The 15,685-nt window shown below is 41.3% G+C and overlaps 1 protein-coding gene across 1 annotated transcript; it reads right to left on the bottom strand.

The window, feature by feature from the left end:
- Window positions 1–13,461: 13,461 nt before the first annotated feature.
- Window positions 13,462–14,898, bottom strand: pou4f2 (POU class 4 homeobox 2). Its single transcript, XM_076295858.1, has 2 exons — window positions 14,698–14,898; window positions 13,462–14,391 (listed from the first exon to the last, which is right to left on the bottom strand). The coding sequence occupies exons 1-2, from the start codon at window positions 14,896–14,898 to the stop codon at window positions 13,462–13,464; spliced, it is 1,131 nt and encodes a 376-aa protein (XP_076151973.1).
- Window positions 14,899–15,685: the final 787 nt, after the last annotated feature.

Here is a 15,685-nt window from a genome sequence, read left to right as displayed (position 1 = left end):
GCGTCATATAAGGAATGCACGAACGGCACGGGGTAAGAATAGATTTGATGAATGTCTCTTGTCTGATGAGTGTCTCTTATCTGAAAGAGAAATTGGTTTGCAAAGTCAGGTGTGACTTAAACATGTAAGATAAGATAGTCAATTTCAGCATTATGTCTGCTTACCAAGTCCGGTCATATACCAATGTGGTGACAGATATTGTGACTAGGCTACCAAAACTAAGCCTGGTTTCACCAAGCTCATTAAATTTGTGAATAGGGTCTGGGAATGCTCCATTGGGAAATGTTTCCAGTCATAGCTCCTAATGGGCATAGATTTTGCTTTAATTCTGAAAAATATTTACAACATAAGCAATCCCATTGATCTCATAGAGAGTAAAAGACATGGACAGAGTCACTCCATAGGACTTGAGTGGAGAGGAGTGAAGTTGACTTGAACCATTTTTAATATATTTTTTTTTTTTTTTTGATGTTTTGATTTTGATTTCGATTTGTTTGGTAGGTGATTCTAGGTTGGTAGGTGAATCTGCCAGATTGCATTTGAGCTTGTTATTCGGACAATATTGTTACTTCTCTCCTGTGTGACAAAAGTCACATGTTCACAACATCATTTTTAGCATAGGTTTAGAAAAAAGCCATAAAGTAAGATATGAGGATATGGAGCCAGTCTCATGGAGCCATGATCATTGCAAACTGATAATAAACCGCGTAGGCAGTAAGGAAACAATGTTGATGTATAACTTGACACGTTCTTCTGGCTGCAATGCTTAATGTTTGCTGCTGTCGCTATTGCTTCATCTAGCTCTTAGTTACAGGTTACAGGTGGGCGGAGCCAAGCTAACCTTAACTACCTGCAGAAACCTTGACAACACCAATTGCAGCCCATTTGGTACTGATGAACCTTGAACTACAGAGTGTGTATTCTTATTATTTATTATGTATTAATTTTATTTGTTTGGGATGTTACCATTTGATGCATTGTACCAGAGTTAGCGGCTAGGGTTAGGGTTCTGGGTGGTGGGAACAACAGAGTGTGTTCTGGGTGGCTAGTGAGGATGACGAGAGTGTTTATCTGCACATCACATGCCCATCTTAAAAGTGGCATAGTATTTTGAGACATACCAGGGACAACCAAATTAATTTGCAGCTCATGAATCACACATGGAAATATTAATCACAACACAACTAAAGTGAAAATAAAAAAAACACCAATGGACTGCAAAGGCAGACTCTCCAAGGACTCAGGTTTAGTTAGGAAAATGGACCCATATGGGTGCCGCTAATGAGAGCTGAATTAAAGGGAGGGAAAAGAAACCAACACAAGGTCGTCGCAACAAGAGTCAAAATGTTACCGCTGTGAGGCATGGGGAAGACAGAAACTTTTTTTGTTTTAGTGGACTGCCCATCAAATAAGCATAATTACCATCAGAATTCAACGCGTGTTCTGAGGCTCCTGAAGGCGAATGGCTCCACTCGAATTAGCAACTCCGATAAATCACCATTAATTAGCTAATAAAAGCCGGCAGGTGGTTGGGAGCCCTGAGCCATTTCCCTGGTTGTTTGAATTATGTATATTACACGGAGGCATCGGTGATAAAGTAAATGAGCGAAAGAGAGAGAGGCACAGACACACAGAGCAAAAGAGCAAAGGGGGCGGGAACAACAGATAGGGGAGAGAGAGGGCAAATGCTCCCATTTCACATCACCTCAATTCCCACAATCCAACCCACAGGACTACAAGTCCCTTTGACCCTGTGGTGGTGGCTAGAACATGCTGCGCTCTCCCCAGCACCGGGCATGTCTGAGGTGTGATTAGGCGTGTCAAATACCCCACATTTCACACAGCCAACCGGGATGAGTTCATTTGATGGAGCCAACGGATACAGCTGGCACAACACAGATGCGGTGCAGTCATTCAGCATGTTTATTACACAGAGGGCAGATCATATGTTATTAATTTCCTTTTGTAACACCTTTTCAAAAATGATTACATGTGTGAGGAATATGATAAGAATATTCATGTAGAGGGCCTTTGTAACAGGTATCAGACCACTGATTCGTTTGGTATACAGCAGCTAAATCATAATAGCTGTTGAAGGTAAACAAAACAACTCACACAGTACAACGCCGTTTTCAGTGTGTTTGAAACTCAAGAGTATCTGATGTATTGCAATGACAACTGATTATAGAGAGTTCAGAGTTTACACCATAATCTATGTGTTAAGATGCTTTGTTCTTTAGAACATATTTGTATTTCTCATTGAGTAAAATTCTCATTATAAAATATGCGTGTGAAAATATGTGTGGATTTCAGTAAATTCAACATTGCACACATTTTCACATCATTGCATATGTACAGTATGGTAAATGAGAATGATTTACGAATCATTGGAGGAGTGGGACCCATTTTGTCTCAGTCTGAAACATTGTGCTTTAGTAGCACTTTTGTCTTACTCAGTTGGACTACAGTGTCACAGCCAATTTACTTGTAAAAACTCTCTCTCTCTCTCTCTCTCTCTCTCTCTCTGTGTGTGTGTGTGTGTGTGTTTCCTTAGTGGAAAATGGGTCCTTCTCTTTCTTGGGGGATGCTTGTCCTCGGGCAGTCACTTGGCAAAGAGTGAAAGAAATGGCAGCATGCGTCTCCACAGCTGGGCCATGGGAGAGGACAGGGCATTGATTGCTCTGTTGTTTACAGCTGTCAGAGTCCCTTAGCACTTCTGAGCAGTGAAACTATGGCTGTGTCACACACTTCTGCCTTTTCTTCCATTCTTCTTTTGATAAATGGAAATTTGTCAGATGTGGGTCTCTTGGCACAGAAGAATAGAGCAATTCAGGAGGTTATTGAGAGTAGAGATTCAAATTCAACTTCTAAAGAATGCATTTATCACAATATAACATTAACCATTCTCAAAGGTAGGACCAGATCCAGCTATTTTTTTGATAGTACATCTCTGTCAACCTTAACAGTCTTACCAAAAGACTCTTCATCAGTATTGCGCTGAGCTGTTGTTTCCGACAGTGTCCCTTGAGAGTAAAAGTGACATTTCTTTGTGTTCTTACTTATAATAAGGTGGTCACTCAAGATGCAAATAATTCACACCTTCAGCAATTTCTGATAATAAATCAGAACATCTTCCCTGAGATCAAATCAAACATTGACAGGGATATTCTCATGTTTCCACAGACATGTGATTCAATAAAATGAAACATGCCTCAATTTTGCTGAGGGACTGTACGATATTTACCGGGGGGGGAGGGCCGGTCGTCGGGGGGGGAGGGCCTAAGATAATTTTTTAAGCCTTTGGGGAAGGCCCAGGAGAAATTTTTTGGCCTGGGGGGAGGGCCGAGGAAAATTATTTTTTCCTGATCCATGATATTTTTTTTCCCTGATCAATGATCCGTTTTCGATATTTTAAAAGGTTTGTAGGCCAAAACATGATTCACGTCTCTTTGACAGAGTGGGCGAGTCCAAAAAGTCGCAATGCTACCTGAATCTCCCACAACCCCCCTTGTAAGCTTGCAGGCCGCGGTTATGAGTCATAAACAAAATATTTTAATGATATTCGGGTCATTTGCGGGCGGGTCAGTTAAAATTAATTAAATATATATTTTCTACAAATATGCCTACTTAAAATATCACGAAAAGGCTAGCATCAATACAGTAAAGCATCAATACAGTAAAGTCAACAGTAAAGAAGCTGAAGACGCGAGTTAAAATAATAAAGACACCCCTTCAGGAAAAGCGATATAGGCTATGGGAAATATTGGGAAAAGTTCTTAAAGAAGATGACAGTAGTACAAGTTATGGTCTATGTAGGCCTACTTCTTGCGAAGCCATTTAAAAGTATGACAGCCAAAACGGGCAGCCTGCAGGAATAAATGTTATGGCACAGACTAGGCAGCCATATCTACCAGTAGGCTATAGGTTCGCGCATGCATAAAAGTTATTAGTTCGTTGTGTTTGTGACTTGGGATGTGCTTTAGTAAAGCTTTGTGCTTCATTCAGCATTATAAACCAGTTCTTACGCTAACGTTTTGACCAGCAATGTATCTCTCTTGTCTACCTTGCTTCACCATTTCTGTTTTCGAAAGAAAGATGTATGGCCTTCAAATCTTATCCTAGTGTTCTAATCCTTGGTGGTTGCGTGCGTGCTTGCGCTCTTATTCTCATTCTCTCTCCTGCGCAAACATTATGTCCTGCATGCCTACTGCGTGTAGTTCTACTGCATAAAGTTTCGCAAATAAATTAGTTTGTTTTACAGAAATGGCCTACTGTCACACTGCATGCAGGCTATAACCAAAAGCACACATTTTGTAAATAAGCGGGTCGGATCGCGGGTCGGGAATAATTGTGTCCTAATTAATATTCGCGGTCCGAGTTGCGGTGGGGTTGATTAAAATATCGGGCGACCGCGGGCCGCTTGTGACCAAACTCGCGCAACACTGTGTACCCGTGTGTGTAAGTGCTTATGACATTTGCTGGCCGTTTTAACCTTGTAAACGTAATTTTCCGACCAGTTTTATTTGATTCACGTAGTAGGGGGGAGGGCCTAGGAGAATTTTTTGAGCCGGGGGGAGGCCCCTAGAAAAAAAAAATTGACCAGGGGGGAGGGCCAGGCAGAACATTTTTAACCCGATCGTCTGGCGACCGGCCCTCCCCCCCGCTAAATATCGTACAGTCCCTGAGGAGTTTCTTTCAGCCTAGAGGTCTTCTAGAGCAACAAATCAACCACTTGGCTTTGGTAATGAGGAGCTAAATATAGTGTTGTAGGCCTATTGAATTCCAGAGTATATACATTAATGCTATGTAAGGGCTTTGGTAAAAAAGAAAAAAACAATGTTGTTTTTCTCATTGCCTGAAGACTTGTATAGTGTCACAAGATCGGTTTGCTCGCCACTCACAGGCCTCGAACCTGCCACCTTGACACACACCGGCATGGAAGACGAACACTCTAACTACTGAGCTAAAAGCCCAGGCTTCCAACTCAGTGGTAAGAAGCGTTCTTAAGGTTAGGGCTGTGAGGATTTACACGGGCAACTAGCACGCTAGCTCAGTCTGGCTCCATTACACTCACCTCCCTAAATCCTCACTCCCATCCGGGTGACGGCACCTATATTACAATTTAAATGGCATCTTATGGAGCAAATACCAGAACGACTGTTACAAGAGGCAAATCCATGTATCTTTAACGATTTGTGTCCCTTACGTAGGCTACACTTAGCTCAGATAGGCTACACTTGACTCTGATTGGGGTGCAGGTGAGCATTAGGGAGAATCACCAACAAGAAGCACGGCTGCTGTGTTTTTTCCCAAAGTTCCAAAATAAGGCTGTTGTAGGTTAGATGTTACTCGGGCTAGATCTGAAAAGAATAATGTCTAATTAGTTTAATACCAACATTTTTTATTTAAAGAAGTCCATGCATGTCCAGTTTCTAAAATGTTTGTTTTATGTACAGCAAAGAGAGAGCGATCAAAATTAAGTAGACTATCTCTTACTGGAGATATAGCCTACTTACCCATTAAGTTTTGGGGTTACACCTCTGGTCACTCATGTGACACGTGGTGAGAAAGCTGCAGGAAATGAAACACGTGAAGGCAAATCTACACCTTGCCAGCAGATTCAAACAGAAAATCAAGATGCTAGGCCTCAGCGTATGCTACCTGCAAAACCGTGCGACCACAGTTACGCAGCCACTTGATAATGGACAAAGCGTTTGAATTGTTCATGAGAGATAATTCCATAATTACATGACAATATTTATTACAAATATTTTATATCTCATCCATTCAGCGAGTAGAGCTGCTGTTTATGTATCATAACTAGCCATATGCCAGACCTATATGATGACACTATTGGGGTTTAAGTTTCTGCTGCTTGTTAACAAACGTCTTGAAATGCTTTTTGTAGACAAACTGCACAATACCTCTGGCCATAGTCAGAGCAAGGTGGCATTTTTCCTCCTAATTGACTTTAGTCAGCAAATCGTGTCCCTGTATTTTTGCATTGGCGTCCATGAAACCGAAAACATAAAGGAGAAGCTGTATAGAGTCTGGATAGATGGAGGCTAATAGGAAGTCAGTCTGGTGAAGATGTGATGGTCTCATTAGCAAAAGGAGAGATCAGATGAAAGCAGGGTACCTCCGCGTATCCATTCCTCTCCTCTATCTCTACTGAATGTAATGTTAAAAGTCAAAGACTTCCCCCTTTCGGTCTTGCCTCTTGCCCCTTCACAACACGCCACAATCTCTGTCTCTGTGTGCGCCGTGCGGTTGCGCGCGCGCAATTGACTCGAATAGGTTCAACAACTAGTTCTGAAGCGATGTAACGTCATCAGTGTCAGTGGAAGCTTATGATTGTAAGATGATCGACGTTATTTGTGAGTTGGACACAGTAAACATGTTGTCATTTCGTGGTTAAATAAAATAAGAAGTTATTTTTAAACATCGACTAATAGTGTAGATAAACGGCCATGATCTGTTGGCCATGATTATGTATCCTACCCTGTGCTCGCAAGCCTCTGGGCAGCAGATACGCCGTTTTATTATTGGTTAAAAAAACGGGCGTCCTTTCGTTGTCGTCTAAGATTCCTCCAGGCAAAAGCAATAAAAGGAGTAATTAGAATGCTAAAGACAGATGTAAATAATGGGAATGAGACAGTGCTGAAGGATGAGGCGTTGAGGTCAGACTCTCATCAAAAAACCCAGTTGGTAGCAAATGACACGACTTCTGGTGCCAGGGGCCTCAGGCAACTGTAGACTGCAGGCATTATATGGACTAAATCAGCTCGATGGCAAAGGCGTTTCTGCCACGAAAAAAATAATAAACACATATATTGCCAAACGTCGACCACAGTACTTTGCATAACATATGTGCCATTACCTGGGTTGTTTCATTTAAATGTTCTGTCACTACACAGTCAGTTTACCATATAGAGCCTAAAGTTCGCTGATATTGTAATATAATACACATCAGTTCAGCGTTTGTCACAAACAAATAGACATATATGTTTTTAAATTATGTAAAATTATGTGAACTCATCAGGACATCGAGTAACTTCTCAGGAAATTATGTCCACGCATTAATTGGTCTTCCTCTTACATGACTTGTAGCTGGCCTATTGTTTTCAATGTACGGAGGAATCACACGCTGGTTATGGGTGGGGATGGGGGGCGGGGGGTACAGAGGTTATGCAATACAGCATTGTGCAAACTACCATAACGGTAGTTTGTCGGTTTATCGGTTCCTGATTGTAAAGGGAAAAGTAATTTTGCACGGCTTTTTTACTTCGAAAGAAGAGGGAAAAAAGCGGAAAATACACGTTTTGTCAGAAAATGTGTAAAATAGTATCAATACCAAGGAGCACAGTCTTTAATGAGCTCTCAACTTTAAAGACTTGAAGGATATTAACAAGCTGCTTGACAAATGGTGCTTAGAAGCACATTAAAGACGCTGCTAATGGAGCGCATAATGACGGCTAATTTTCGATCAGATATAAATTAGAGCCCCCAACGTTATTTGCCTTAAGGACTTTATGTAAATGATTCTGTTCTGTATAAACTGGGAGAGAGAGAGAGAGAGAGAGAGAGCTGGCACTCCTTGTGGTTGTGATGAATAGATCTGCAGCAGAGCACGGCTGTCAAACTCCAATGAACACACACACATTCAGTAGACAGTCATACCACCTTCTCATTATTGCCAAATGTCCGATCTTTACCAAGGCTTGCTCGTCCGGAAAAAAAGCAAAATTATACTATCTGAGAGGGAGAGAATTTGACGCCCGATAAGTTAAATCTGTCGTCTCTATATGATAAGCCGCTGCAACATATGCACTTGCGTAGCCTTTTATGGTCTGATTCATATTTCATTTCTTAAAGCCTATTTTGGCGCGTTCCATTTGAACAAAATTAATAATGCTAAATGATAGGCTTCTGGTTGGACCAACTGCGAATTTGAAAATAGACAAGGTAAAACTGTGTTGGATCAAAGTTTAGTTTGTTATAAACATATTTAGGACTAATAAGATTGCACATAGCACACACAGGCCTTTGAAAAATATAACCGTGAATTTGCATAGGCTACTCTTAATTTTGATAGGCCTTAGGCTGCAGTTTATGAAACATATCATGCTACTCCAAAATGTATAGGCTACACCAAATATATGTTGTAGCAGTTTTATTCAAATAGTAGGCCTAACTTGATTCAGTGGGTGACTACCATAGCTATCTCTTACAGAGAAAATGATTTTATAAACCTGTGATCATACACCAGTGAATAGGCTAGTAGGCCACAGAAAATGAAATAGCCTATGAAGCAGGGCTGCAATGGCTTTTTAATCGACGGAGCCTGTTTAAAGAGGCAACCTAACCCCGCCATTTTGTTGTTAAATATTTATAATTTTGTTCAAAGCCTTTTGTTAGCTGAGTATTTGATACACGTTAAAATGCGTTATGTTATTTCACTTTTTAGCTGAAGTCAGTTGAATATCCCATTCCATTTTATACATTATTCTAATTTAGACCAATATAATGCATGCAGCAGCCTATTCTCATTTATGTTACCTGCCTAGAACTACATTTATTCACCAATCTTTGTTTTAAACTTATTTGACTCATTAGTAAACCTATAAACACGATGGTTGAGACAAGACCGATAGATATCCCAGATTCGACCACTGGCATTAGGTCACATTTTACATAATGTGGTGATCAATAATAATACCAAATAACTTACCAAGGCTAAGCGTTGTGTTTTGTAAGAATACATAGAGTAGGCCTACCTTTAACAATATAATATTTTTTTTATTGTAGGCCTTAGCCAGCCTCATAGCTTACCCATTATAGTTTGACTATTTGGAGGGGTGATGTTTCAACAAGCAACTCCAAATGGCTCTAGCAGTCCAAAGGTATGGAGGATAGGGTCTGTCTTCTTCGCTTCCAAGCGTCTTCTACCTATGTTAATTCGACACGACTTGCATTGAAACATTTATCAGCAACATGTTGCTTTAGCCGCGTTAAGAGGCACGTTGTCCAGGTTCAGTCTATTTAGATTCCTGTCTGTCGTAAATACAAATTATGCTAAGGTCAACTTTAGCATTATGACCTGATTTAAGAATTATTATGCGTTTTTGAAATCATGAAGCTCGTGATATGTTCTACGTTTGGCATTTTGTTCATTATGTATTTTTGTACAAAATAGTATAAATTAAAATGTATAAGCTATTATGTTTACTTGATGAGCAGAAAAATCAATGATTGGCCTATTCTTATTGCATATTGTTATGGCATAGTTGCCTGACTCCACGACTGATTTGGTAAATGTAGATGCAAGGCAGACTGGTCATTTATCGGAAGTCACAGGAAGCCTGTGAATTATGACACAAAGCCATGTGACCCCCCCCCCCCCCACACACACACACACACACACTCACACACACATACGGGATGGGTGGGTGGGAGCAGTATTTTCATCCGTTCAGAATGCATCCGTTCTTGTCGACTTATATGTTGCCTTATAACACGTTGACTGCACGCGAGTGAATGCTGACATTTTATTCTCAATGACATGACACCATGGCAGATAGCTACTACTATCTGCTACTACTAGATGAGACTACTCACCGATTGGAATAATATATAGCTCCAGCAATCCGGTCGTCGTAACAGCATAAAAGCGTCCATTCGGAACCTGAAAAATAGTTGCAAAACCTACAATAGCCTATTGACTATAAAGATGTTTTGATCGACCTACATCAAAATACAAAACACCGTGTAAATTATTTGCGTTTCCTCTGCAATAGATATGAATAGAATATTATGACAGATACACTTTAAGGTCTGGGAAGCTAAGTACAAGGCCAGGGTCGTCCCCTTATTCAATCGAATGGCTGTAGTTGAGCTAATGCATAGCTGGCACAGCTTTGAAGGTAGACACTTGGTGTAAATATACAGTTAAAATATTCTATTCAAGAGTCCCCAGGCGGAGATCCGACAGTCCCTAGATTCATTAAAATTTCATCAGATTCCCTGTGAAATGGGGAAATGTTCAGGGGGAAAGGGGGGAAGAGAAAAAAGAGAGCCTAATTATAACAAAGGAAAACAGGGCTGCCCTCTTCCTTTTAGACTTTGACCACCGCAATGTCTTTCTACGGCAAACAAAAAATAAAATAAAACATATAGGCCTAGGCCTATAGCTATAGAGATGCACGAAGTATCTTCCTCTGTAAGATGTTGTGTCCTCTGTAAAATTTGAACACAAAACAATTTTAGTCTCTTGCCGAATGGTTAAATGTATTTGTATCACACCTCTCTCTAACCACCCCTCCTCTCTCTCTATCTCTCTTCACCCCTTTCTCTCACTCTGCGTGTGAGTGCTTGTGTTCATCGGCGTGCGCGTGCATGCCATTTTACCCTCAGCCACCCACTCGTACCCCCCTCCATCGACAGCCTTCCCTCCTATTTTCTCTCCAGATTGATTCGCTATCAAAGAATATGGATCGATTCTTTTTACACCTATCTGAAAGTTAAATAGGGCAGTGAGCTCGCCGGGGAACTGCCATATTCTCTTGCAGAGTGTGGGGTGGCAAGCCCTGAGATTCACATTGCATCAAGTTAATATTCCCGTCGAGACACTTTCATACGAGCCCGCCGTGACCGCCTGTAATTAACAGTTCCAACTAATGATTACTCACTGCTACTAATTATCTGCCTTTCATAATTCGATGTGTAATTTAATAATTCGATCATATTAGCGTATTAGCCTAAGTGAGTGGCTAATTTATGAAGGAACTGATTTTCACACGTATGAGCAGATTAAAATTAATAATGCACAGGGCCTAGGCTAATTAATAGAATTGTTTTCCGACCTTTTCAGTCGGCAACTATAATCTCTGGTCAATTATATAGGCCTATTTCAAGTTAAACAGTTTGACATCTTGTTACTGAATAACATGATCTTAAATAGCCTATGATTATCTTGAACTTTTCATAAGGACCAATATCCTTCAAACAGCTAAGTAGATTAGCCCATAATTAGCACAAACGAAATTAGTTTATTTTAAATTGATAACTATACACACCTATGAGTTTAAACTCTTTGTTGTTGTTTACCTCCTACAAGTAGACTTTGCTTCCTTCGTCTAATGATATGTAGGCCTATATATATAACCGTTTCACGCTAGTTAGGCTACGCTATGGCTAGGCCTATATATTTTCTCGAACTCAGATTAGATAGTTCCCCAACTAGCCTAAATAAGTTCGTTGCATAAAATAGGCCTACACCTCCTAATCAAATGTAAATCCATTCAACACGTTCAAGAAAGGGATAATGCTACATTTTCAATAACACTGATTTCGGACCTCTGACATTTGCCATAGCTGTCCATGGTGCTGAAAGTATGACGCCCGAAGCGAAAGTCTCTACACGAGTGCCGTTTTAAAAACGACACTACACTAGGCCTTGGCATGTTTATTTTTTATACAGCTTAAATGTGAACCGAGGTAGGCTTCAAAGCTTGCCTATGTCAGTTGAAGACCGAGGACTGTCGACTGTGGATTGAAATGGGCCTCGGCACGTTGGCAGGCGAGCTGTTTTTCTGGCGGCTTGACATCTGGCAGAGATGTGCTCGGGGGACTCTGTAGCTCTCCACGGACCCCCTGATTAGACTGTAATAGAATATTAGCATTTGCTCCCAGGTAGGCTTCCAAGGGCTAGGAAATCTGGCAGAAGCGTGTCGCCAAGATGCAGAAAGCAGCCTTCCGATTTTACATTAGTATGATTTTGCTTGGATTTTTTAAATAATAATAATTATAATGATACAAAATAAATCAATTACGGACCTATGTTTGAAAGCAAGAGACCACGTGGACAGGATTTGGAGGCCTATTCCTGTTAGGCCTAATCGAACCTTTTAGGCTAGCCTACGTTCAGTGCCCAAGTACACAAATAATAATTTAAGGAAGTAATTAATCCATTTGGGAAAATATTCATATGATTAAATGGAGTTTGTGAAAGTAAACTCACGGAGAACTTAAGATAAAATGTTAAATTTAGTTGTTTAATGAAACACATATGTCAATTTAATTATCAAATAACTTAAAATACATAACTTAATGAAATAATTCGACAGGTAAACCTAAAGCAACAGACATTACAGGTAGGGGTCACCTCAGCTAAAACAGTTATACAGCAAAAACCTGTACGCATATTTAAATGTGCATTGAAATGTCCCAATAATATATTTACATTGTACACATATACGTCAATGAAATCAGTCTTTCTTTTACTTAAGAAAACATTAAACAAAGTGAATTCAACAAGCAACGATGATGCGCGCATATTTATACAAATAAATAACCAGAAAACATACACAAAATAATTTTCAAAAGTGAAAACTATTTCATAAATCTCTCGATTGTACTATCTTAAACGTTCGAAGAAACCAAAAGATCATAGTGATTGCAATTAAACGGTCTTTCCACGTTTGTAGAGGCCCACGCTTTACTGGCTGTCAGAATTAGATTTTCTTGAGTAAAACGAGGGGGAATCCCAATAAATATGTAATGAAGTAAACATTACCTCACTTGATAAATAGTTCATAAGAAACATGGCCACGCTGGCGCGAAGGAGCTCAGCAGATTCTGGGTCTAAACAAATCCAGCAATTATGCATTTAAATGTTTCACTTTCTCAACATCTACAGACTAGACAGATACCTTAAGTCTCAAGTTCAACATATATCAATATAAAGTGTAAGTACCAAACAAAACAAAATTAAATTATTTATTTTTTCTGCACGTCAGCCCCTCTGCAGACCTGCTCACAGTTAACTGTCAATTACACAGAAGTGAAGATAGGCATGGTCGGTTAAATTAATAATTTACAAAGAAACTGTTTGGTTATATTCTATGAAGAACTTATAGGTCAAGTGACTGCCGTGATGCCCTGTTTGTGCTCACCCTGAATTACTGCAAACGCGCCTTGTGACAAATAAATGTAAAATATTCGTCCCACTGGCCACAAATCGACCTCTGTCCATATTTTTTTTCTTTAAGAGGACTGTTCTTTCGTTACTGTTAGTTGCTAGGCCACTACACAGCATAAAACGCGTAATCTCTCAAAATCGCTAAATATTTATACTAAACGTTTCTTATTGAGTCATATCAACTCATACATCATTGACACACAAAACGGTGAAGAATTATAAATGGGGAAAATTGGTGATCTTACTTGCTTAGTCAATTGATCCTTTACATAATTCCACATCCTCCTTGCGTACTGGAAGTGACAGTGTTTTAGTCAGTCAATTTGAAAGCCACGAGTTACTCTGGCCCACAGCACACGTTACTGATGATTGAAAAAGGTGTGATTTACGAAATATCATACAAATAGTCTCTCATTAGTCTCTTATTATTTTAAAGTCCATAAAATACTGGCGTTGATTTTAGAACAAGTATGGTGACAGAACTAGACGCATGCAGAGTACTTCATTCGTTTTTGTTTCTGTCGCTGATTGCAGAACCAGACACGCACAACGTTCTTTTTGAGGTCCAGTTTCTCAGCTATTGCCGCTATTTTCTCAGAAGAAGGACGGGGCTGAATGGCAAAATAAGCTTCAAGGGAGCGCTTCTCTGGGGCTGCTATCGACGTGCGCTTTCGCTTCTTCTCCGCTCCGTTGAACAGCTCCGGTTTATTCAGTTTCTCTCGGTGAGATTTCTCTGCTTCCTCAAGCCAGGCTTGGAGAATTGGCTTTAGTGCGATCATATTGTTGTGCGACAATGTCAGAGATTCGAATCTGCAGATTGTGCTCTGGCTGAGGGAACCCACTCCAGGAATCTTCAGGTTGGCCAGTGCTGATCCAACATCCGCTTGGGTCACGCCGAGTTTGATCCGCCGTTGCTTAAACCTCTCAGCAAAAGCTTCTAAGTCCCTTGGATCAGCATCCACGTCGCTCATACAGCCCATGTGGGTCGGCAGACCGTGGGCGTGAGCCATGTTGATAGCCGCCTGGTGCATATGGTTCATCCCGGCCATGTGGGCTGGGTGCGCAGGCGTGGAGACAACCGAGCCATCCGGCCCTGCCATGGCTCCTGCTAGTGCCAGTCCTGGAGTGATGTGGTCAAGCAGATCCCCTTCTAGAGCTTGGTGCGGCTGGTGGTGGTGGTGATGATGATGGTGGTGGTGGTGACCGGACAGGGCTGACGGGTGCGAGATAGGCACGGAGGAGGAAGACGAGGTGCAGGGAAGAGTATTCATGGTGTGGTAGGTTGCGTCCGGCTTGAAGGGACTGTGGTGAGGAGGGTGATGGTGGCTCTTGGTCTGCGAGACTATATCCACCGCCGCCAGAGCTTCCGCGCGGGCCAACAAGCTCTCATCCAAACCGCCGAATATATTGCTCTGCAATTGCAAATAGAATGCACACATAACTGTCAGTAGGGAATTCTAACCCCGCTTCGTGGTTTTAAAACATTTCCAGCATGCAAAAAAGAAATCCTAAAAAAGAACACACAAAACAAGACACATGCAACATCCCAGGTCATAAAAATTAATACGAAAGGCAAACCCGAATGAATACATAAGTTGGGAGGGAGAAAATGGAGGTGTTGGGTGATTTGCTGTGCAGACATGAAAAAAACATCAAGCAAAAGAAAAAAGTGGGCTGTCAAAATGTGCCTTTAAGCGGTGATTATGCAGAATACGTACCGGTGGGGTCGGGAGACATGCTCGGCGCATTGCCTCCGAGCTGCCGCTGGAGCTGATGGTACTACTGTGGCGGGAGGACGAGCAGGAAGACGGTGCATTCGAAGTCAGAGTGGTGGATGAAGAATGCAAACTGTACTTGTGTTCTGGTAAACTGGTGTGGGGCATGGCAAAAGCCTGCTTGCTGTTCAGAGACATCATCATATTTGCAGGCGATCCAGCCTCTGCAAGTTCCTTTTAATAAGTTCAGACTCCGCCTCTTCTAACGGAGTTCAAGCCCAGATGTCTTCGTCTGAAAAGTCTCAAGTCACTGTCTGCTTGTGCGAATGTCGATGCGTCGAGAAGCGAGGAGGAGGAGGATGATGTCCCAAGTCTCTAGATAGCGCATCTATTATTACCCAACGGCGTGAGGGCTCCTGTTCGCGCTGTAGTTGTCTCTTTGCTCGAGAGATGTCGCGTGCACCAATAACCCATCAAAATGAGCAGAGGTCCGTGCGCTCCGTGTTATCCTTTGAGACAAATACTTATTGTCATGCTGTTCGGAATCTCCTTTCTCTTGTTTGTCTTTTGATGCTCCTTTGTTATTGTCTTTATATTTTGTCAACGAACTCTTGATGCAGGCTATTTCAGCGAGCTCCTGTTTGATTGCAAAACAAAATGTAGGCTAAAATTGCTAGAAAAAGCCTTTCTCCCTTCTCTCACGTATTCCAAGTCGTATAGTGGAAACGAGTAGCCTACTTCGCGTTTACCTTTTTAATGTTGGTTGATCTTCGTATTTAGTTTAAATATAGTGGTGGCAGTCACATTGCCTCGTGTAGGCTACATTCAATGCTGCGGGGACTCGATCTGCTTCCAGACTAGAGGGAAGGGCAAGCTGTGCCTCTCTCTCTCTCATTCTCTCTCTCTCTCTCTCTCTCTCTCTCTCTCTCTCTTGCTCTCTTACTCTCACCATAGTCTCACGGCTGTACCTGGAAAACCTTTCATGATTTAT

Source organism: Alosa pseudoharengus, unplaced genomic scaffold (genome assembly GCF_046254945.1).
Source record: "Alosa pseudoharengus isolate Yale_2024_CS ecotype anadromous, Long Island Sound unplaced genomic scaffold, YU_APseudo_1.1 YU_APseudo_1.1_scf_2, whole genome shotgun sequence".
In the NCBI taxonomy this organism is placed as follows: Eukaryota; Metazoa; Chordata; class Actinopteri; order Clupeiformes; family Clupeidae; genus Alosa; species Alosa pseudoharengus.
This window is presented reverse-complemented; position numbering and strand designations above follow the sequence as displayed.